A 24,844-nucleotide genomic window follows, 5' to 3' on the forward strand; every position below is an offset into this window, starting at 1 on the left:
ACCTGCCTAAGTGGCCCCTGGTCTGGAAAACAGGACATATAACATTGCTTGGCTTGATTTTTCTCATGTACCTACCAAAGATTTCTTCCTTTCTATCTCCCCTGATCTCTCTTCTATAACAACTCTACTCAGACACATACACACGTGGAAAACTCACTTGCCAAAACTGAACAAAAAATTGAAAGCAGCTGAAGCCAAAGACTTACACTTAAGTTATTATATAATTTCTGTCTTCTAAAAATAATGTAAAATAGTGATTTTTTTTTTTTAAACTGAGTTACAAGAGATTCATATCTGGTATCTTTGGCCTTTTGCCTCAGATGTCAGAGAAAATTAGTGCAGCCCTAGTAATATGGCTGCCACTCAGTATGGCTCCTGCAAGTGGAATTGCTTTAGACCTACACACTTTTTCAGATGACTGAACCAGTTACCTCACTCATCTATGCAGCTTGCCAAAATCACCGTCTGTTTTATAGATTCCAGAAATCTCCCAGCTGGGGGCATGTAGTATCTTCCAATTTGAATTATTTTTTTAATAGTATGTCACAAATTCCCAGTGCTGGCAAAGACGTGGTGAAATATCCACTGCTCAACATTAGAGAAAGTCTAAAGTGGTACATTTTTGGAAAGAAAGTTGACAACAGACATCACATGAACATTAAGATATTTATATTCTTTGACCCAATTTTTTCATATCTGGGAAGAATCTAAAAGTTCTTTTTAAAGAATAAAAACAAAAATGTTATGCATGGTGATGTTCATCACAGCATTATTTAGAAAAAAGTGGAAATAACCAAAGTTTCTAATAATAGAGTCTTGGTAAACCACACTAAATGATTGTTTGTAGCCATTCAAGTTATTTGTTTTTTAAACACTAATTACTGGAAAGCAAGGTCCACCCCTTCCTGGAATCCAAACTTTAGGTAGAAGAACACAGAGGCTGAGCAAGGCTAGAGCTGTGATCCTTCCTGGGGGGGCCTGGCCAGACTGCCCACCACTGTGATCCCAGCTCTCTCGCCTGCTGCCCTCCTCGGCCTCCTGACTCCCACATCCAGCTTTCCATCTGGCCCTGTCAGCTCTCTGAGTCTACACAGCTTTCCACTGAATCCCTTTTGGCTTAATTTAGCAAGAGATGTTCTCTATGATTTGTGCCTAAGGACTCTGACTCAACCCATCAATAAAATCATCAGATCCCAAAACATTTAGTTGCCCAATCAGTTTGAAAGTGTTTTCCAAAGTCTGTTCAGTGGAATTTTAGCCCTTGGAGATCAGATAAGTTTGGGAAATAGGACATCAATCTCCTGTCTGGGGATACATAGTCCATAGTCAAGGTTCTGAGAAGGACTGCTGTAAAGAAGCCTATGTAGCCCGATGTTTCTCAACTGCTTTGACCACACAACTCCTTTCTCCAGGTAGCATCCATTAACACCCAAAAGTGTGTCAGGCAGTAGTAGCAGTGGGTGGTAGTGGACTGCAGATATGAAGGAATGCTTGTGTAGTCTACTCAACTTATAATTTCCTCAAATACCAGACAGACAAATTTAATTTTTTTGGCCTCCAAAATCACTGCAGACGGTGACTGCAGCCATGAAATTAAAAGACCCTTGCTCCTTAGAAGGAAAGCTATGACAAACCTAGAAAGAGTATGAAAAAGCAGAGATGTCACTTTGCCGGCAAAGTCTGTATAGTCAAAGCTACCGTTTTTCTAATAGTCATGTACATTTGTGAGAGCTGGGTCACAAAAAAGGCTGAGTACCAAAGAACTGATGCTTTCGAGTTGTGGTGCTGTAGAAGACTTTTGAGTTCCTTGAACCACAAGGGGATCAAACCAGTCAATTCTTAAGGAAATCAACCCTGAATATTCAGCAGAAGGACTCATACTGAAGCTCCATTACTTTGGCCACCTGATTTGAAGAGCCAACTCATTGGAAAAGACCCCAATGCTGGGAAAGATCGAAGACAAAAGGAGAAGGGGTTGGCAGAGGATGAGACGGTTAGATAGTATCACCAATACTCAAACGCATGAATTTGAGCAAACTCCAGGAGACAGTTGAAGACAAAGGAGCCTGGCGTGCTGCAGTTCATGGGGTTGCAAAGAATCAGACACAACCTAGCGACTGAACAATATATACCAGCCTGAAAGCAACAGGGGTGCTATATCCTGATCTGGCTCAATTTGTCTAAGAGAGGTCAAGTGAAGTTAACCTTAAAGTGAATGCTTAGCCTCTGTGGGGAAGAAAGGAATCACAAGATCCAAGAAAATGATAAGAGGAGAGGCTGAATTATTTGTCAGAGAACTGCTATGTGCTCAGGGCAATGCTAGACACTTCACTTACACGATATCATTTAATCTTCACAGCCAAGAGCTTCCTAACTAGGTTACCTGTTTCTTCTCTTGCTGCTGTGCACAGTGGCCAGTGATCTTCTATAGCTACACCACTCCCTTGCTTAAAACTGTCAAGTTCTTCCTAACCTCACCTCATGTCATGCCTTCCTTTCCTCACTGCACTGGAGCCACGTTGACGGCTTTCCCTTCCTCACCAGATCAACATTGCTTCCTCCTTAACACAGTCATTCCTGCAGCTTCCTCAGCCTGGAGCACCTGGTGCCCTATTTTCACTTAGCCAGCGCTACCTTCTTACTCAGGTCTCAGATCAAATTTACCAGCTCTGCAAAGCCCTCTTTGACTGCTGCTGTCGCTGTTAAGTCATTAAGACATTTCTGACTCTTTGCAACCCCATGGACTGTAGCCCACTAGGCTCTTCCATTCATGGAGTTTGACATGCAAAAATACCAGAGTGGGTAGCCATTTCCTCCCTGACTCAGGTATGGAATCCATGTCTCCTGTTTGGCAGGTGGATTCTTTACCACTGAGCCACTTCTGGCTACCTACCATGCATCTAAAAGCACCCCTCACCCACTTCCTGTCTCGCCTCCCTGCTTTTTGTCTTTCAGTACCTTTTACCATTGGAAATGATCTTACTTGATTTACTTTCTGGCTCTTCCCATTAGGATATAAATTCCATAAAAAAGACCTTATTCTAACATCACCCTACACCCCCTGTGCCTAGAACAGTGCCAGGTGCAAAGTAAATACTCAATTTGTTGATGCTGATAACGAAATCGTGACCATGACCACACAGCCGGGAAGTGACTGTTTGCTTCAGGACAAAGCTGAAAGAAGTCTTTGCAGTCCGGGGATTATGTTGTATGGTTTGGCCAAATCCTGCTGGGCCACAAAATACAAAGAGCTGGGTTCTCAAGGAGGTACTCAGCTTTTGTGAAGTTTCTATCAAGCCCTTGTTGAAGATGCTCAAGGTCAGAAATTCATCTTTAGAAATCACATTCCACCCGAAATAACCAAAGAGCTCTAAGGTCTTGAGGTGTCTGACAACTAGACTCATTCAGACATGAGATGATGGAAGTGATTATATCTAACACTTTGTGTCTTTGCCCCCACCCAGTCTTGCTTATTGCTCTGCGCAGTATTTGGGTCAGAGGTAAGCATCTGTACAAATTAATCAGAGAGAAATATCATTTTAGGCAAGATCAGATATTTTAACATATTTACCTTGTCTTCAACACATTCTGCAAGAGCTGAAAGCTTCAGAGAAAGTGGGGAGAAATAAAAGCCCTAGAAGGCAATCAGAAGAGGGAAGGCAGGCAGGCAAGTCCTCTGTTTTCTCTGAAAGCACATTATATCCTCCTCTATATTCCACAGAAGGGTCTGTTGCAAGAGGTGCACCATCTCCCACGTAGATAGGAGCTTCGCAAGGTCTTCAAGGACTTTTGGCTTCTCAGCGGGTGCATGTAAGGACATCAAGGTGAATTGACAAAAGGCTGAAATCTAGGACAAAGATAGGTGGGTAGGTATTGGTATACTCAGGCACTAAAAATAACTTGAAGGCTTTTCCCATATAATCCAAGTTTTATAAGAATATATGAAGCACAAGGAAAGCCACACTTATGGTAATCTGAGTAGCTGAGAACTTTGAACTTTGTGATAAGCTATGGTACCTAAGAGAATCATCTTAACTCTTCACACTTGTTGTGGCTCAGTTGCTAAGTCATGTCTGACTCTTTGTGACCCCCATGGACTGCAGCACACCAGGCTTCCCTGTCCTTCACTGTCTCCTGGAGTTTGCTCAGACTCATGTCCATTGAGTCAGTGATGCCATCCAACCATCTCATCCTCTGCCACCTTCTTCTCCTCTTGCCCTCAATCTTTCCCAGCATCAGGGTCTTTTCCAGTGAGTCAGCTCTTTGCATCAGGTGGCCAAAGTATTGGAGCTTGATCTTCAGCATCAGTCCTTCCAATGAATATTCAGGACTGATTTCCTTTAGGATTGACTGGTTTGATCTCCTTGCAGTCCAAGGGACTCTCAAGAGTCTTTTCCAGCACCACAGTTCAAGGACATCAACTTTTTGGCACTCAGTCTTCTTTATGGTCCAGCTCTCATATCCATACATGATTACTTGAAAAACCATAGCTTTGACTATACAGATGTCAGCAAAGGTCCTACTTTTCACTCGGAAGGACACTATCAGTGTATGTGCTGTGATTGGTAATCATGTTAATCATGAGACTATTACAAGAGAAGCTGTTCTAGAAATACTCAGAAACAGATCTAGAATTCTGCAACTTGTGAATGGTACTGTAAGTTTTAAAATACGAGCAGGCAGAGTAATGCTTTATCTTAGCGCCAAAACTTTCTCTCATTCTTCACACATTGTTAGTCATGGTTCTGTTACGCACTAGAAAAAAGAATACATTAGACTTCATAATACATGCAAGTAAAGAATATTCTGAGAGGTTTCGACAAGTTCCAATCAAGAGAACAAACAGGTAAAAAGATCGTTCCTGGCTTAAAGACTTTTTCTAACAAATGCCTAGTATTTGGGCTTCCCAAGTGGCGCTAGTGGTAAAGAACCTGCCTGCCAATGCAGGAGATATAAGAGACATGGGTTCAATCCCTGGGTCAGGAAGATGCCCTGGAGGAGGGCACAGCAACCACTCTGGTATTCTTGCCTGGGAATTCCCATGGACAGAGGAGCCTGGCGGGCCACAGTCCATGGGGTCTGAGTGGCTTCAGTTTGAAAGCCACTTACCAAGCCACTTAGCATGTTAGCAGGGACTTCCCTGGTGGCTCAGATGGTAAAGCATCTGCCTACAATGTGAGAGACCCGGGTTCAATCCCTGGGTCAGGACTCCAGTACTCTTGCCTGGAAAATCCCATGGACAGAGGAGCCTGGTAGGCTACAGTCCATGGGGTCGCCAAGAGTCAGACACGACTGAGCGACTTCACTCACTAGCATGTTAGCAAGCATGCTTTTAGGGCAATCAATTCAGAATTCAACCAGTATTTTTATATGCTGAAACCTCTTGAGAAGTACTCAAGTGGTATTTCTGCTTTGTGGCACACATATATAGTATTTGGCACAGACCTCGACAGGCTGCAGATTTTTCTGGAGAGTATACATTCTTAAAATAAGATGGATATATCAGGGGAAGTTGAGGATAAGCACCCTATGAAATATGTAAGGTACATATGTGATCTTGGAATTTAGAGTTGAAAGTCACATTAGCAAAATGTTATAGTGATTGGAGACTATAAAGATTTAAAAAAACCTTAGAACACTTTTTGTTTTTTGACACAGCACTGCACCCTGTGAGGGAGGCCTATAATAGGCCCAGATAGCTAAGTTTCCCAGGAGTGAGTGAAGAGCTTGACAGAGCCTATATTAAAATGTTTTGTTGTTGTTCAGTTGCTAAGATGGAGAAGGCAATGGCACTCCAATCCAGTACTCTTGCCTGGAAAATCCCATGGACGGAGGAGCCTGGTAGGCTGCAGTCCATGGGGTCACAGAGTCGGATATGACTGAACGACTTCACTTTCACTTTTCACTTTCATGCATTGGAGAAAGAAATGGCAACCCACTCCAGTGTTCTTGCCTGGAGAATCCCAGGGACGGGAGAGCCTGGTGGGCTGCTGTCTATGGGGTCGCAGAGTCAGACACGACTGAGGTGACTTAACAGCAGCAGCAGCAGCAGCAGCAGCAGTTGCTAAGTCCTGTTCGACTCTTTTGAGACCTCATGGACTGTAGCCCAAAAGTTTCCTCTGTCTGTGGGATTTCCCAGGCAAGAATACTGGAGCAGGTTGCCATTTCCTTCTTCAGGGGATCTTCCTAACTCAGGGATCAAACCCAAGTCACCTGCATTGGCCGGCAGATTCTTCACCCTTGAGCCATTAAAACCTTAGCATGGCTAACCAACTGAAAAGCATCTTCCTTAATGTTCTTAACAATCTGCTCACTCCCAATAGCTATTGCAGCCAATAAAACAAAATATGCTGAAAGAAGAAAAATGATCTAATAGCCCCTCATTCAAGAGAACTATTTAGTTACCAAGCTAGCCAATGGATAGTGAGGTACTTACTCTTTTCGATTTCAATGTTTCAGTGATAAGGAGGACCAAATAGTGTTTTTAATCAAAGTTTTGCTCTTCTAGACTCTGTTAGTGCAGCTGCTGAGAACTCCAAAGCTTGTTACAAATGTTCTGAAGACATATTACTGTGTAGTTGTTAAGTTGGTCCGACTCTTTGCGATCCCATGAACTGTAACCTGCCAGGTTTCCCTGTCCATGAGATTCTCCAGGCAAGAATATTAGAGTGAGTTGCCATTTCCTCCTCCAGATCATCATCCTGACACAGGGATTGAACCCGCATCCCCTGCACTGGCAGGCAGGTTCTTCATCAGTGAGCCACCAGTGAAGCCCCTAAATCTATGAGTTTGTTTCTATTTTGCATGTGTATTCATTTGTATTGTTTTTAAATTGCACCTAAGTGATATCATACAGCATCATACAAGTATCCTCCACTCTTGGCTGCCCTAAATCCAGTGCAATGCTGTGGCAGAGGTGGTGGGAACGGAGCATTACCAGGTAGATAATAGGATCATTCACAGGAAAGCCATCAGCATTTCTTCCCAGTGGATAGTCATGATCATTGACATGGAGCTCAGTGTATGAGCAGGGCTCTTGAGGAGTCGGGGCAGAGACAGAGGGTGGACTAGGTGTTCTCGGAGTTCCCAAAGCTGTGATGGAAGGGAAAGAGGATTACAGTGACCAGACTCCCCCTGTCCTGAAACAGGCAACCCGACACTGAATCCCAAATACCTGTCCATTGCTGGGAGATATGGTTAGAAGACACACCCTCTCTGCGCCTCAGATTCCTCCTAGAAATAGTCCATTTATGCCTGATAACTGCAGTGTCCTCCCACACTGTTGCCACCCCAAGCTCTGCCAAACTCATTCACTGCACTCATAAGGCGCTTTCTCCAGTGTGAACTCTCCGATGTTCAGAGACTGGATTTATCAAGAAAAGATTTCCTGCATTCACTCCACTCATAAACCCTTTCTCCACTGTCAATCTCTGAAGATACTGAAGGCCAGAGCTGGCAGTGAAAGATTTTCTACGTTCACTGCACTCATTTTTCCCTCCAGTGTGCACTGGAACTGAGGTGGTGCATTTGATTAAAGGATGTACCATTCTGAGTAGAATTTAAAGTATAATTTCCTTTTCAAGTTCTATATAGTTTGAGCTCACCATTCTAAAAGGAGTTTTAGGGTACATTTCTTGTTTTGGCATAATCTGAAAATACAAACTGTAACTTGCAAACATACACAAAATACAGGAGTCCAATTACCCTCACATCACCAACCTTTTCAGTCTTCCCTCGTCCTATTCCCTGGCCACTCCTGTGAATATTGCACACTGCTGCTCAGCTCTGGTAACTTTTTTTTTTACTTTGCATTTGGGCAAAGAATCCAGCACCTCATCCTATTTTGTACTATTTCCCAGGCTCTTTTCACATACACCCTATTTCAACTGTTTACATTTGGATTTTGCATTATGAGTTTCCTTTCAGAAATTTTGGTCAATGGAATTCTATAATAAATGACAGGTTTTAAAGTATTTTAAAAAATCTACTTAATGAAAATGTCTTTCTCAAAGGAGATTAAGAATTAAATGTCATCTGTAGTAGTAAAGAATCCGCCTGCCAATGTAGGATACGGGTTCAATCCCTGGGTGGGGAAGCTTCCCCTGAAGAAGGAAATAGCAACCCACTCCAATATTCTCGCCTGGGAAATTCATGGACAGAAGAGCCTGGTGGGCTACAGTCTGTGGAGTGGCAGAGTCAGACAGGACTGAGTGACTAAGCACGGCACAAATGCAAATCAAGTACAAGAATGTGTCTTTTCAAGGTACCAGCACTATAGAACTGTAGTTTTACTGTTTTAGTTAAAAGATGTTCCCATCATTAGTTTTCAGGAACACTAAAAGTTTAACTACCACTGCATAATAACTACACACCAGTGACTTACATGTTATTTCATCCTTACAATAAACAGGCAAGATTACTGCCATTTTATAGATGAAAATAGATTCCAAATGATCACACAGCTAGTAGTAGGAAAGAGCTGGTATTCAAGTACGAAGCCACAGCCCAGCTTCTTCATCTTCCCCCAAGATTATGCTATGCCACATCTCATTCAAAAGTCAGAAAATAAATCTTTATTCTAAAGTTTCATGCTCTGTTTTCTAAGGATAGGGAAAAAACTATAAAAATATATAGATAAAACAAATGCTTTTTCCCCTCTTTGTGGCAAAATTAACATCTAAACACTGAGTATACTAAATGGCAAAATTTTAGTTTCCTTTTCACCAGGCAATGGAACTAAAAAAGCATTCGAATATAGTCATTTACATTAACAGCTTCAAAATCACACATTTTAAGATGCTAAAATGTGTTTTTATTTATGTTTTGACCACACTGCGTAGCATACACAACTTAAGCTCCTGGACCAGGGAGTGAACCTGTGCCCCCTCCAATGAAGTGCGGATTCTTAACCAATGGACCACCAGAAAACTCACATATGCTTTGAAAGTGTATTTTGTATCCCAAATTATGAAGTGAAGTCATATCACATATAATCAATCATGTAAAGAGAACACAGCACAAAAAATGTCTAAAAAAGTGGTAGTTAGCATATCTACTTGGTATTACTTTCTTTTTTACAATTTTTACTCGAAATATAAAATGCTAATGTGCCATTTGGGAAAAAAACTTTTCTAATTTTAAAAGGAATACAGAAACTTTCAAGAAAAAGTAGGCTTGAAAAAACCAACTCACATGCTACCACATGGATGAACCTGAAAGAACACTATGCTAAGTGAAATACGCCAGCACAAAATGACAAGCTCTGTATGACTCTACTTATTTGCAGTATCTGGAGTAGTCAAACTCACAGAAACAGAAAGCAAAATGGTGGTTGCCAAGTGTGGGGAGAAGGGAGTAAAGTTGTTTAATACATACAGAGTTTTAAGTTTGTAAGATGAAAAGTTCTGAAGACAGGTTATACAACAATGTGAATATACAAACACTACTACACAAAAATGGTTAGCATTTTTTTGTTTCTCGTGATTTTTGTTATGAGTATTTTATCACAATTTAAAAAATTTAAAGGAACCAGTGAATTATTTTTAATGTGATGATGATACTATGGTTATGTCTTATGTCATTTAGAGACTAGTAAGTGGATTATCTGTAGACTGATGGGTACCAGGGAGGCTCATCCTATTATTCTACTTTCATGTATGTTTGAAAATGTCCTCAATGAAACAGAACTTTTAAAAAATGGAACCAAAAGGAAAATGAAATTTCCTGATCAAAAAAATTATCTATCATGAAAATATTTTATTACGGTTTAAACATGTAAAAATGTAGAACATTTTAGCTACAACTGATAAATAAGACACATCATTTATTTCACTTGGGAGAAAGCTGCTGAAAACTAGATATGGTTTGCTGGGCTTACATTAGAAAAGCTGTATGGAGAAAATTACATCAACAGTCTAAAGTTTGCTATGAAAACAATGTATTTTATTAAAGTAATTAAAAGTCAAAAAACAACAACAAAAGGGAAATTCCACAACCTTTGTTTGCAACTATATAATCTTTATGTAGAAAAACTATAAAGTGACAGTCTGGGAGGCAGCTCCACGATAAACTGAATCCTTACATCAGGAGGGACTAAAATGATGGATCAGTTCACCCAAAAGAAATTTAGTCTTGCCGTAGAGTATTTCAGCTGAGCTGATTTCAACTATATTATTCTCATTTCTGAAAAGTTGTCTTTCCTGATATTTCAAATTACCAAAGATACAACGTGTAAGAGCCTGCTGAAGTCAAAAGAATAAAACACATACTCCAAGCACAATTACATATAAAAATGAATGAGGGCTTTTTATCTACAGATCTACAAAACTATATAAATAACCAATTACACACATAATCCGTGTACACTGACGCTCCATGAGGTGGTACTGAATGAACACTTGAGGCATAGAATTTTCAACACTGGAACATGGCTCACTCTGGTCAGCAGCGCATTCCCACCTTTTAGTCCAGCATCACAACACTTCCCCTGGGATTTGTATTTGTGTCTTATCTAAGTCCTGGGAAGTTGATAACAAATAAAGAAAAATGCCGAAAGGAAAATGAACGAAATATCATCTAAAATCTATTCTAAAACATGCCTGTGAAATATGAACAAACCAAGCATTTTGTGAGTTTTTACAGTCATGTTCCTTTAAACTTATATTAGTGTCTTCATTAGTACCTGCACTGAATTTTCTGTAGCTTTTCCATTAATATATAACAGAAGAGGAAAACAACAAATAAAAAAAGCTCTTATTTTCTTAGAAAAAAAGTGGTACTATTTATTTTAAAAAACAACTTTCTCTGCTAAAGAAATCACACTATTGTGATCATCAAAATGGGTTAAGTCACTTTGACAATACAGACTTATTTTATTTTTAATAATCAAACTATTACCACGGTCATATAATTTTTCCGAACTTATGAACACAATGGAGACAAATATGTACAGAATATTTCTAATAACCTATATTAGTTCATGATTATAACTGTTCAAAATATATTCAAGTACTCAAGAATATTAAAGTTTGGGGGAAAAATGCGAAAGTCATAAGCATTTCCTCCCTCTTAGATTCTTTAATTGGGATGAGAGTCTCATGGTAAGCCCATAGGAATGGTCTGTAATAAAGAAAAATTAGGTCAGTGTACAGTAATTTCTGCATACTTTAGCAGAAATGGCAAGAACACTTTGAGCCAAATGGAAGCATTCCTTTGGGTCAGGGCTTTTGTTTTAGTTCTTTCATCTCTAACTTCTCAACATGTCACAGTTCAGAAGTGCCTATACACCTACTAACAGTAATAAGAAAATACAAAATCAAAGAAAAGATTCACAGACATGATTCTTTTCAACCATAGGCCACCTTTGATAAGAAATAAATGACCATTTTTTTACTTTCTCTCACCTGTTAAAGAGAGAGATTAAACGGTATTAACCTAGTAAGGAATACCTGTTTATGTTGGAGGGGAAGAGTTTAAGCCACGACCTCTATAAAGTATAGATAACAGAGGATTTCCTCCTACATGTAGCTTTTGGGGAGGACAGAACTGGAACAGGATATTTCCTATAACTGAACAGTCATGCCTACAAACACTTTCATGAACCTGCAGAAATTGTGTTATCTAATTAAGTGTTCTTTAGACAAGAAACAATGACTACTATGCTCTTATAAAAATATGGTAGAATATCCCCCCCACTCCCATTCACCAATTACTGACCATTAAGCTTTCACTGAATCCATAGAGAAACACAATTACTCTGGATATTTTCTCATTAGGTAAAGCTGGAAATTATCTAACAATACCACTTGCAATTCCAGGAAAAAAAAAATCCAGTACAATCTAATGCGAACACTAGCAAGCTTCACAGAATACATATTCTATCAAGCCTACAGAATCCCCATCCATCACCCAAAAGGAAGTCAGTCTTATCCACTGCATAAATGATGTTCATTACATACCTAGATGCAGATTAGAAGAATTGCTACATTCTACTGCAGTAGAAAAAACTACTACAAATAAGCACTCAAAACTGACCTAACAATGTCTACTCACTCCTGCTTCTCCAGGCTACTTTAAGAGACAGAAAAATAAGCATAACTTGCAATTTGACTGGCAAAATCACTTCCTGACTAATCATTTCTAAGCCTATACTAGATACCAATGATGATGGAATGCCCACAATCACCAGCAACTCAACCTTATCGTTATTTCTGCAAAGGAAATTATATAAAATTCCATTCTCCCAGGCAGTGAACAAGGGAGAAAAACACATTCTTTAAAAATGGCTATATTTGTAGGCTTTTAGAAACCAGCACCAAATGTTCATGTTTAATGATTCTAAGCAACATTTAGTAATTAACTAAATGCTTACCAATATGGACAAACAAAAGAGTGAATGATAAGGAAATAACTTTCAAACAATAGTGCATGTTGTTAAGAACCACTAAGTAAAATAATCTGGCACATTTCTACAGCTTTTGTAGGTTTGCCCAGTTTGGAAATAACATGCCTCACTGCTCAGATAATATTCCTACTCCTCAAATCATGAGTACAGGTTTTTAATTTTGTGACTAGGCAAGACCAAATACAACAACTTGAAAAGATACTTTTAAAAAACAAGCTAACTCAGAACAATCTGCTATTAGAACCGTTACTCTATTAAGAAGGGAAAAAAACATTAAATCACTGTAAAAAGTGTCTAAATGAAAAACTGAAAGCAAGGTTCACAAACAGTAGCATCAGTTCAAGTCTACATAACCCTTTATTACACTGTAGCGATATTATGTTCAACATTACATAAGTTTTCTTATGTCTTCCTCACACTGCAATTTATTCCCACTGTACAACAGATTTCAACTCTGAAAATGGTTTAAATCAACTTTTGCATCTTTAATTTACAAACCATTGGGTGTTATGTTTCATAAAAATTTCTATCATTTTAAAATTCTGCTTAAAAGCTAAACCTAAAACTAAATCCTTTAAAAACAAAAAAACCAATGAAGGTGCTTTAAACAGAACCTTGTAGAAATATTCTGATACCAGTGTTTGAAAGAGAGCCTACAGAGGGCTATAAAAGGGCAACCTTCATAAAAAAAAAAATTCTATGGCCAGTTACTGTTAAATTCTTTTAAATAAATTTTCTAATGATAGAAAACTAAATCAAAAGATGGAAATTTAATATTTCCCTGAAAATAAGTAGTTGCTCAGGAGATGGGTTAAGTGTATTGAAATCATATTGCTTCTTTGGAAAAAAAAGAGATTTTAGCCAGGCATACCGTTAACAAAAGACCACGCATATCTGCCTAGTCTTTTGATCACTGGGTACTAGTATTACCCAAGGGAACATTACCCAAGAAATTGGTTGGCAAGCCTACCAAATATGAGTCTTGGGTCCCTAAATTTTGACAGTCATCTTAGTAAATACAAAACTTTAGCTACTTGAACAATGAAGCTTGTAAAGTGCATTAGGTGTAAGAAACACAACAGAGGTGCTAAACTCACTTAGCAGGATTTTAAGGGACTTGATGTCATCAATAGGGCAAAAAAACAACATTAAAGTTTTCTGTTCAGATTTTATTTGAAATCTAATTCAAATTGTCAAAGCTACAAAAGGGGGGAAGACATCTGTATTATTTTTTCTAAGTCACAACATCCTAAACAAAATACTACTACTGCCAGCAGATCCATTATACACATTTCTGATGAAATTCATTAGCACAATAAAAATTTCATCTTGAGAAACAGCCACAACAAAAGTAATTTATACAATATAAAACAACAACAGGTCTACAGATGCAGTTACTTATGAGTTTACACATGCATTCACAAACAAATAAAAACCCCAGGAATGCTCTTTCATTAGATTTTTTGGTTTTTGTTTTTTTAAAAAAACAGACCGTTCAGGCACAAAACAAAATCGCATTTCCAATAAGTGACAGCATCTTAAAAATTTATGTCAGTGTTTGTTTTTCTTTGACTTTTTATGAGACCTGTGTGGAGATCGGGACTGGGATCTGGATTTCTTCCCTGATTTTTTAGGGGATCTAGACCGTGATCGCCTAGATCTTTTAGGTGTCCTTGAACCAGATGGAGATCTAAGGAAACAAACAAAAATAATTTAACCAAAGTACTCACATGATCAAAACCAACTATCCTTAAATTGTCTAAATGATCTTTAACAGGGCACAATGAAAGTCACTGAAATAAAAAAGGCTGTAAACGTCCCAAATTTATTCTGTGCCTATTGTATGCACACACACACACACACACACATTTTGTACTTCCTATGCATCACATCAGTGATCATCAGTAGCATGCATGCCAAAACAGACTCTGGAGCCCTTCCACTGCTCTACTGAATCAAACTCTCGAACTCTGCATTTTAACAGCTCCCCAGATTATATAAGCCAAAGTTCAAAATGGCATCCAATAGCATTCACAAAACTTTTGAACGCAGTGGCTTTGTAGCCTATCTTCTTGACAGGAAAAGCACCAACTACTGCAATTTCAAGGGAATCTTTTAAGACAGCACTCTGTAAGTGCTATGCATTAAAATTACCAAAACAAATAATTATATAATTTTCATGAACATACATATATATAATATATGCACAAATACCATTCAGAAAAAAGAGTTATCTGTTATAGAAAAATTTTACTAAAAAATGGCTACAATAAAAACGTTTTAGGATAAAAAGCAGTTTCAGCTCTCAGGAAAACTCTATAATTATAAACACCTAGATAAACAAAACACTTCTGGAACACCTTTCTGGAACTTGGAGGAAAAAGGTACAGAACACACTAAATTAAACGCTGAAGAAATAGTCTATGGTATTTATGTCCACAAGTCTACCCAAGAACTTGCTAATAAGATTACTGCTGGGTGGGGAGGGAACATGTATTTTTCTTTCAGCCTTGACAAAAACTAAAGAATATTCCACAGAAACTAAAGAACAGAAAGGAAAGAAAAGCAGCTATTCCTACTTCACAGAAAACTGATGTTTAAAATTCCTGGCTGGTCTTTACGTGTTGGAAGCTTTCTTGTGCTTTAGTCATGAGGAGACTGAGGTGGGGAGATGGGAAGGAAGAATCTAAAATGAAAGTATATCTGTTTGGTTTTCTAAAATCCTTTCAAAAATGGCTGCCAAACAAATTATTTTCAAAAGCTGGTGGAATGACAAGGAAACTGGCATTCGAAATATTACAAAAAATGACTTGCGTTTACCTTTTGGCCTTTTTGCTAACATCTCTAGGAGAATCTTTGTGAGATGACCTGGACCGTGAGCTCTCTTTATGAGATCTTTCTGAACGCTCTGATCGCTCCGATTTTGGTGATGGGGATTTCACTCGTCTACCACTGCTACTGCGAGATGGGCTAGGGGACGTACTGTGTCGCCTTTTCCTATGGAACAAAGCCCCGAAAACATCCCATAAGTGAGCAAAGGATCAGGTATATCATTTTCCTTCTACTAAATTAGCTTTTAATTCCTATCAGTTTACACTATCTTTACTTTCACTAACTTTATTAATGTTATTTTCCAACAACATTCAAAGCCTTTTACACTAAGAACCAAAAAGTCTTAAAGATAGGCTGACTGACACAAAAAGCTAAATTCAACTAAATTGGATTTTTCTCTGCTTTAAGAGAGATTATTGGAACAGTAGTCAAAATTCCATCAAGGTCTCTGATTAGATGACAGTGTTTTTTTAAATGTTAATTTCCTGCTCTTGAAAATTTTTTCCTTTTGTTCGATCTGGAAACTTACTGTGGTTAAGTATGAAAATGGGGCATCATGTAAGCAAGTTATTCTTAAATGATTGGGGGTAAGGGGGGAAAGGAAGAAGAAGAAGAAAATAAAGCAAAAGGAGAAATACTTTTAACACTGGGGGAACGAAGGTGAAAGATTATCTGGGAATTCTTTATAGCATTCTTAAAACTTTTCTATAACTCTGAAATTTTATCAAGATAATAATAAATGACAAAAAAGTGATGGATTTACTACTTTACCAATTAGTATAACCATGTTATCTTGTAACTATATGAAGAGTGACTAACCCAAAATTTTTTAATTTGCATTTGCTTGGTTTTTATTATGAAAATCTCAATTCTAAAGTAACTTTCTCTACTAATCAGAGATTTAGGAACTGTAAAAGTAAGAATAAAAACTATAAGAGAAATTATTTTGATTAGAATGAAGACTTAAAGTGAGGACCAAGCCCTACAGCCTAAGTACACAATCTCCCTTAACATACAGGACTGGGAGACTCAAGTTTACAGGTAGCAGCCTCAGCACAGAAGAAAAGCTTATATTGGCGGTAACAGGTAAGATCTAGCAAGCTGCTTAGTTATTTAAGCCTTCGGTTCGATACCTAATACTGTAACTGAATTCTTGCCCTGAACTAAGGCTAAGGTACCTTATGAACCATGTAAAGGGATGATGTCCCAGGTAACTAAGCCTAGTGTCAAATGCCCCTTTGCTCAGCTAATTCTGCCTTCTGCAGGTAGAACCCAAACATGTTTATCATACACAAAAAAAACCCTTTCCAATCTGTTGGTTCCAGTGATGAAAATATTACAAAATGAAACATGATTCCAAATCCTAAAGTCAGCATAGGCATTAAATGAGAAATGTTATACCTTTCTTTCCTTGTTGGAGTACATTCGTCTTTCTCCTTCTTGTCTTTGGATCGAGATTCCAGTTTTTCTTTATCCTTCTTATCTCTTTCTCGCTCTCTTTCTAATTCCTTCTCTTTCTCCTGTTTTTTTTTTTCAAAGAAATATTTAGTCATTAAAAAACACCAATCTGGTTAATCTCATTTATGTAGTAATATTTTCCCTTCTAGTTAACTATTTATAAAATTACTACTGAAGGCATACCTACTCTTCCAGAAAGCCAATCATTTCTTCTACTTCTCTACTTATACTGAATGATAATAATGAGACCAGCAACAATGGCTAAGTATCTGAATGCCTACCATAGGCCAAGCAATTAATGAACAACTTTCCATATACCACTGCATGTAATTCTTCGAAACATGCCTATGAATAGTATTATCCTCATTCAAAACATGAAAAATGAGCCTTACAAAGGCTCAGTGCCATGCCTAAGGTCATAGAGGAATGAAGTCAGGATCTGAGCCAAAGCTCTAGAGTCAGGGCTCTTAAAGAGTGGTGTCCCTTCACTTAAAATAAACAAACTGGAAAAACAATATGATGACCTTTCCATCTCAGACTACTATAAAACTGTCAATAGTGATTCTAATTGTACAGCAAACTGATTTAATCAAAGGAAAGCAATTATTAACATACTAAAAAGGAGAAAGACTTATTCACAATAAATGTCTAGCAAAAAGTCTTAGTATTAATAGTGGGAAACAAGTATCAATCATATTGGAAATTTATAAAAGTACAAATTATAAATCCTAATATAAAAGTACAAATTGATTAGATGACTATATAATTACATAAATCAGAAAAATTACTTATTTGCTTATCCCCAACTGCTACAACTGCCACTTCTCACTTGAAATTATGACTGCTATTGATAATTAAGGGCGTGGCTACTGACAATGAACCCACAAAGCCAACTGAGCTCTTCAAAAACAAGAATGAAAAAACAAAACAATTAAATTTCTCTACGATTTGTATGCATCAAGAAAGGTAACCGATATATGATAAAAAAGCCCATACCAGATGCTGGCAAATGTTTTCTGTAAAGGGCCAGGTAGTAAATATTTTCTGCTTTGTGGGCTATAGTCTGTCAACTTTATAACCGTAGTCCAAAAGCTACTACAGATAATACATAGATAATAACTGAAGGGGCATGGCTGTGTTCTAATAAGTTCATTAACAAAAATGAAGTGATGGTCATAGTCTGCTGACCCCGGCCTATGTCTTCAAAAAAACACGTTCTTTCTTCCAATTATAACCATGGAGTGCAAGGAGACTAAAATGGTAATAAACATGTTACTACCTCAGGGCCAGTGGGCACCTCGAGGTACAGTCTTCCGTGCAAATCAAACACTTGCCACCATCCCCAAAGGGACTCAACAGGGTTCAGATATATCTTTTTTTTTTCATCTCATGTATCTTTTCTCCAAATACAAATTCACAAAGTGATGTTGAAGAGACCAACTTCCTCTGGTGATCTGTAGTTACATTTTCCTGATTGATACTTCACTGGAATCAGACTACAGTTCACTTATGATATTTTAAACACCTTAATAATAAAAATTAATGTTAGCAATTATTTAATTCTTTGCATGTGTGGTGCTAGTGGTAAAAAATCTGCCTGCCAATGCAGGAGACACAAAAGATGCAGGTTCAAACTCTGGGTCAAGAAGATGCCCCTGAGGAAGGCATGGCAACCCACTCCAGTATTTTTGCCTGGATAATCCCCATGGACAGAGGAGCCTGGTGGGCTACACTCCATGGTATCACAGAGTCAGACACAGCTGAAGCAACTTAACACACACATACACAATTATCTAATTCACAATCCTACAAAAACTGGACCATTAACCCAGTTTCACTGAGTAAAAGCAGGTTTCAGTGATGTGCCCGGGCATGCACCGCAGAGTAGCACCAGGAGTCCCCATGCTGAGCAGCACCACAGCTGCTTCACCATACCACTGCTCCCACCAACATGAGTAGCTTTGGATGACTCTAAGTTCCCTTCTAGTTGTTGCTATTTCTCTCAATCATCTTTTTTTTGTAATAACAGTCAAGATGTAGGTAAAAATTAATAACAGTACCAATCAATAAATTCCTAGCTTCTTTCAACAACTATCCTGTGGGCTTCTTGTGTTAAAATTCCCTGTATATCCCTACACATCTTTTGATGTACAAGAATACAAAGTCCCTCAAAAGCTTAGAATTCACAGATGAGGTATTCTCCCTCTTGCTGTTCCTCCTTGGACACAATGGAAAAGTAGTCCTAACTCCATCTCTGTCTCTGTGCCACTACTTAGGGTTGTTGGTCACAAATGTAACTCTTTCTATAGGACCCTCCAGTTCTGAAAGTGTGTCCTTAACAGGATGTTATGCTCTACAAGGATCTAGAATAAAAGAACATGGTGTTGTTCTGAAACTGTTTTCCAAGCTGAACTAACTATAAAACATCAAATTCCAGATGTTCCTAATTATTTACCAGTCTTCAGCATTTATATAAAGGATATAATTTGAAAATTCTCTTCCTTAAATACACCAATATATCAATATTACAGGCAGTCAAACATAACTGAAAAATGCATAATTGGGTATACTTATTCCTTACTCGCTGAAGAAGTTTATCTCTGTAGTGTTCTACTTGTTCCTGAAAGCTCTGGCCTGCTTTTTTAGGTCTTTTTCCAGATTCCAATTCATCTTGAAACTTCATAACTTTGAGCTGTGAAATAAGACATTTTTAAAATAAATCTTTTTATCATTATAGCTTCTCAAGCAGCGCTTTGCTCCTTTAAAAAAATATTTTCTTCTTTGAAATGTGTATAAGAAGGAGAAACAAAAATAGCAACATAAAACATAAAAACATACAGTAACTGATTAGGATTCAGTCAAAACATAACATCAGTGTATGTAACTCCCTAATCTGAAGGCCACTTGTGAGACAAGCTGAACTATGCAGAATTCAAGTGATCAGGCATGTGCCCATGTGCTCTGCATAGCCACACAAGACGACTTGAAAACCAAGACCTGTGCTTCATGCCCTTGAGAACGTACCTATTCTCTGATATAATGAGAATGAATTTGGTATCTGGTACCCCAAGTTACTCCAATACTTTGGCCACCGCATGTGAAGAGTTGACTCATTGGAAAAGACCCTGATGCTGGGAGGGATTGGGGACAGGAGAAGGAGATGACAGAGGATAAGATAGCTGGATGGCATCACCGACTCGATGGACATGAGTCTGGGTAAACTCCGGGAGTTGGTGATGGACAGGGATGGGATTCATGGTGTCACAAAGAGTCAGACATGACTGAGCGACTGAACTGAACTGACCCCAAATTAGAAAGGTAATGTTGTTAAAGGTAAGCATAACTTCCAGCAAGATAAGACAGTCAGCAGAACACGGGATAAACAACTATTAAAACAATCAAAGAGAGCAGCATTCTGGTTATAGCTCATAAAGCTGTAGCCTGAAGTGAAGTTTCACTCTGTTTACAGGAGAGCCTAATCACTCGGCATCAAGACATCCAGAAAAGGTTAAACCATATTCAAAACATACTTTTAAAGACACGAAGTACACAGTGATTTAAAAGAAAACAGAAAAATTCCCATTTCCTGTAATTTATTCATATATGAACAAAGTTTTTTGTACAAAAGTATTCACTACAGCATTATTTGCAAAGGAATATAGACCACCTCCAGTTTATCAAGAGATTGCTAGCTGATTTTACGTATGTGTGTGTGTGTGTGCATTGTGACTATGAGTGAACTAAGGGGAGTCAAATATACAGTGAATAGCATAAGGACTTAGATGATCCTGGATGGTACCACAGGACTACAGTCCCAAACCTGTAAAACCTTGTTTCACTTCAGGCGGTCAAAGGGAACACACTTATCTGACACAATTATTACAGATGCAAACTTCTTTACGTATTTCACACTGTTATGCCCTTTAAAGGGACTAAATGCTACTATTTTACTTGTATTTAAAAAAACAGGACCTCACTTGTTTTAGTTTTTTCCTTCACTACCAATGAGGCTTTCCAGTAGACTGGAAACAAGCCATAACTTCCATTCAAAGTGGTATTTTCACCATGTTTTACTTCATGAACAGTATGTTTCCTGATTTTTGCCCCTTTTCTACCTAATTCTACTTCTATTATCAGGATCATTTATAATCAGAGCTTTGAGGTTCTCTTCTCTTTCCTTAAAATTATTAAAAAATACTTGCATCGTGTGTGTGTGTTAACAACTACATTTAAAAAGATAGTAAGATGTAAGGTAAAAGAGGGTGGGGGCTTGGGAAATGCAAGTTTTCGAGTTCATCACTCTGTGAAGCCTCCCATGACTAAAACGGCTGTTCCAGAGAATGTATTTGTGGCAAATCAGTTTAAAAGTTAAACAAGCAAAAGTCAAACAACCTAAATGTTACTCATGTGAAAGGCATCCCTAGAGTGCCTTTTGAAAAATCACTATACAATCCCTAGTTGCAGTTCCTGCTGATGTGGCCTAACTCAGGCACAAGCGTAAGTCCAGGGTGCCTGGAGGATCCACAGGCCACAAAGGGTCCCAACTCAAAATAGCCCGTGCAATGGTTTGTTGGCCATCTCAAGTATATCACCTTTCCCTTCAACTACTCACTCCTTCCTCGGGGGTCAGGGCAGAAAAGAGATCTTTCTACTTCAGCAACAAAGACCCTTCACCTGGCTCCCCACCTAGTGTTCCTCTCCAACCCTTACTGGTAGAAATGGAAACAATAGCAGATAAGAAAAGGTAACTCCAGCCCAGGCACTGTTCTAAGCAGAATCTGAAAGATTACAAACTTGCTTCCAGTAAACACTGTAAGATCACATGACTGCATATTTTCTAAGTGCTCTGCAGAAAATGTCAATATTTTATAATATAAATCTTTGGTTTTTATTAATTTCATGATAAAAAAAGGTTCAGCTATAGACATCTTTGTTACAGTACATTTGGGGACAAGAAGAGCTTTTAAAAAGAAAAACTGCTAAGATGGTAAAGAGTCTGCCTGCCAAGCAGGAGATGTGTGTTCCTTGGGTAGGGAAGATCCCCTGGAGGCTACCCACTCCAGCACTCCTGCCTGGAGAATTCCATGGACAGAGGAGCCTGGCGGGATACAGTCCATAGGGTGGCAAAGAGTTGGACACGCCTGAACAACTAACACTTCCACTTTTTCACTTTCTTATAATACACATACCATATATATTGTAGTATATAATAAAACTAATTAGAATTTTATTCTTCATTTAAGGGATCACCAATAAAAAGGTATTCGCTGAACTCTAAATTCAGAAACTGACATTCGAATTTAGGGGCAGAGAAGGGACAGTACATGAATAAAGCTCATGAGCCCGGAGTTCTAGCTCAAACTGGCCACCAGTTGTGGACCCTTACTCCACATGACTAAATCTCAGAGTAAATAAGGAAAAGAACAAATAATTTTAAAACAAAGCCAAGATCTACATTTTAAAATTAGGTTTTTGGCTCACCATCCAAATCCCAAAAGAGTTAAGTAAATCGTGAGAGGGTAGCCAGTATGAGTGCAAGAAAGACAATCACTGAGTATCTAGCAAAGAGAAGCCAGATTATCAAAGAGCATATAAAATAGGGGGAGAGAAAAAAAAAATATATATATATATACATATGTAAGGTGTGTTGTTTATGTACATGCATGTACAGCACATATACACACATATACAGTGTAGAATCATCCAAATTAACCAAAAAGTTAAATCACATGGCTTTCTTTCAAGTCAAGAGGAAAACAGAACACTGAGAAATAGTCTATTTTGGTATGTCTAAGAAGACAGTTCAATTATCAAGAAAATACATTTTTTTAACTGAACTCAGTCTTTGTTTCTACTCCAGTACTTCTATCAGGTCAGTGAGGCAGAGTTCAGTAAGACTGGGAGGAGTGCTGAGAGTTCAGAAGGATCATGAGCAGCTTGAAAAAGGTCCACAGGTGAGTGCATTCACTGAGATAACACATCATCTTATTTTCCTGAAAATTTTATAAAGACTGAATATGAATGTATCTCAGGAAAAATATATCAACTTACTAATTCTGAAAATCCTCTCTACTTGTAACTGACATCACACTGATTCTGTAAGGTTGAAACAAAATGCTTTCTCTGTTTTTGGCTTGGTAATAGATATCTGGGAAAGAGGTAGGCAAGAACTTGTACCAGCCCCAAGAGCAGGTGGCGGAGACATGAAAACTGGTAATTAATATGGTAAGGTATGGTCTTTCCTAGTGGCTCAGTGGTGAAGAATCCACCCACCAATGCAGGAGACACAGGTTCAGTGCAGGAGCAACTAAGCCTGTGCACCACAATATTGAGCCTGTGCTCTGAACGCATGTGCTGCAACTACTGAAGCCTGCACATCAACAGCCTGTGCTTCTTCTCAAAAAGAAGCCACGGCAAGGAGAAGCCCGTGCACCCACCACTGGACAAAGTCCATGCAGCTACTAAGACCCAGCGCAATGAAAAATACATACATAAATAAAAATAAAACTACAACATGGAAGGTATTGTAAGTTAATAAAGGAAAAGCACAGACACACAGTAAGCATATAAAGTACTGTTAAATGAATGGACAGAGTATTACAATTCACTCTCATCTATACTTTTGCGATTAAGGACTGACTGCTACACTATTGCTAACATTTACTGGGAATGTTTCATCATCTGGGGGCAAGAAATAAGAAAGGCTCCCATTACAAAACCCTCCCCTCACTGACATGTCTGAATACCTTTGGAAATTTTTTAAAAGACATTATAAAATGGAAGGGCATGGAGACAGAGAAGTCTTGAGTGTGGACTCTTCCTTCTTATGGTTAAGCCCCAATGTCTACTCTCTCCCCATCACTTGGGCAGATACTTAGAAATTTTGAGTGATGTATACATAACTTGAATGTGCCAGAAAACATTTCACTTTTATTCCATACTATGTATGCTCAAAATATGATGGCTCTCTTAAGGTGAGATATAATCTATTACATCAATATCTGCAGATGGTCTCCTATGTGCCAGGCACTAAAGATATGATCATGAACAGACAACAAACATGTGAAGGGTCCCTTATCCTCACAGAAATCACAGCCTAGAGGGGAATACAGACATTACACAAGCAAGCAAGGAAAAAAAAAACATAAATATACATAACATAATACATGTAAAAGCATCACAGATTAATATGGATAAGTAAGCAAATCCAGAAGGTTAAGAAAAGGGTACCAAGACAGAAGAGGCGCTTGAACTAAGAGGCCTGAAGGAAGATAGCAGGTATGAAGGTTCCAGACAGAGAGGGAACAGTATGGACCCAAGTGTGATGCTAAGAGAAGCAGAGTTTGGTGGAGAAGGTGGAAGAAGGTACAGTGTAGTTTAAACTTCAATGCAATACTAACCTCAATTTCACGGAGTTTAGCTCGTTTCTCCTCACTCATTTCAGAGTACTTAGAGAACTTGGACTCAGTCATTTCCTCTTTGATTGGATTGGAGTACAAATGATGTTCTTCAGATTTGGAACTCTGAGTATCTTCTTCATCTTCACTTTCTTCTTCTTGACTTTGGAAGTAAACAGAATACATTTTATGTATGTCAAGGCAACAAGGAAAATAAAAGTTACATTTTAGAGTCTTGGCCTTTTTGGTTTTTCATTGCCTTAGAGCTAAAGTAATGTTTTAACGTAAGAGGACAATTCATCATTAAAACATTCTTTACAACATAACAGACAATTTTATAAAACTCTTATATGTTTCCTCCACAGAAAAAATTTGTGCTTCAACATAATCACACTCCTAAAAATTCTGATATGTTAACGTTATTTTTATGCCTTTTTCTGCCAGAAACCTTCGGTGCAGCAGTTAAATGAAATGAATAATCAATCAATGATTTCTGTTCTCTTTGTAGTTCAGTAATTTTATGACGGTTAACGTTTAAAAAGCCAAATGTTTACCCTTCCTTCAGCAGAGTCTATAAACTAGAAAATACAAGAGCTTGAGTCAGTTTCTATGAAACAATCAACACAGCAGCAAAGGCCTTATCTATTAATAAATTAACATATAACCCTAAGAATAAAACAATATATTAAGTATTAGCACATATTACTTCATGTCATAGTTGACTATGCAAGTTGGATTAGTATGTCAAATAAAA

The 24,844-nt window shown here is 38.1% G+C and overlaps 1 protein-coding gene across 6 annotated transcripts in view; it reads right to left on the reverse strand.

The window, feature by feature from the left end:
* Positions 1–9,920: 9,920 nt before the first annotated feature.
* Positions 9,921–24,844, reverse strand: part of U2SURP (U2 snRNP associated SURP domain containing) — a 53,592-nt gene continuing 38,668 nt past the window's right edge. For 4 of the 6 annotated variants that reach the window (XM_069563258.1, XM_069563248.1, XM_069563286.1 and 1 more), the window contains 5 exons: positions 24,094–24,253; positions 19,275–19,385; positions 16,637–16,755; positions 15,224–15,400; positions 9,921–14,093 (listed from right to left, as the gene is read on the reverse strand). In XM_069563258.1, coding sequence (XP_069419359.1) covers positions 13,955–14,093; positions 15,224–15,400; positions 16,637–16,755; positions 19,275–19,385; positions 24,094–24,253 — 706 coding nt within the window. In that variant the 3' untranslated portion in view covers positions 9,921–13,954. The remainder of the gene's footprint in view (positions 14,094–15,223; positions 15,401–16,636; positions 16,756–19,274; positions 19,386–24,093; positions 24,254–24,844) is intronic. The other 2 variants (XM_069563277.1, XM_069563268.1) reach the window with 1 other exon arrangement.

Source organism: Ovis canadensis, chromosome 1 (assembly GCF_042477335.2).
Source record: "Ovis canadensis isolate MfBH-ARS-UI-01 breed Bighorn chromosome 1, ARS-UI_OviCan_v2, whole genome shotgun sequence".
NCBI classification, from domain to species: Eukaryota; Metazoa; Chordata; class Mammalia; order Artiodactyla; family Bovidae; genus Ovis; species Ovis canadensis.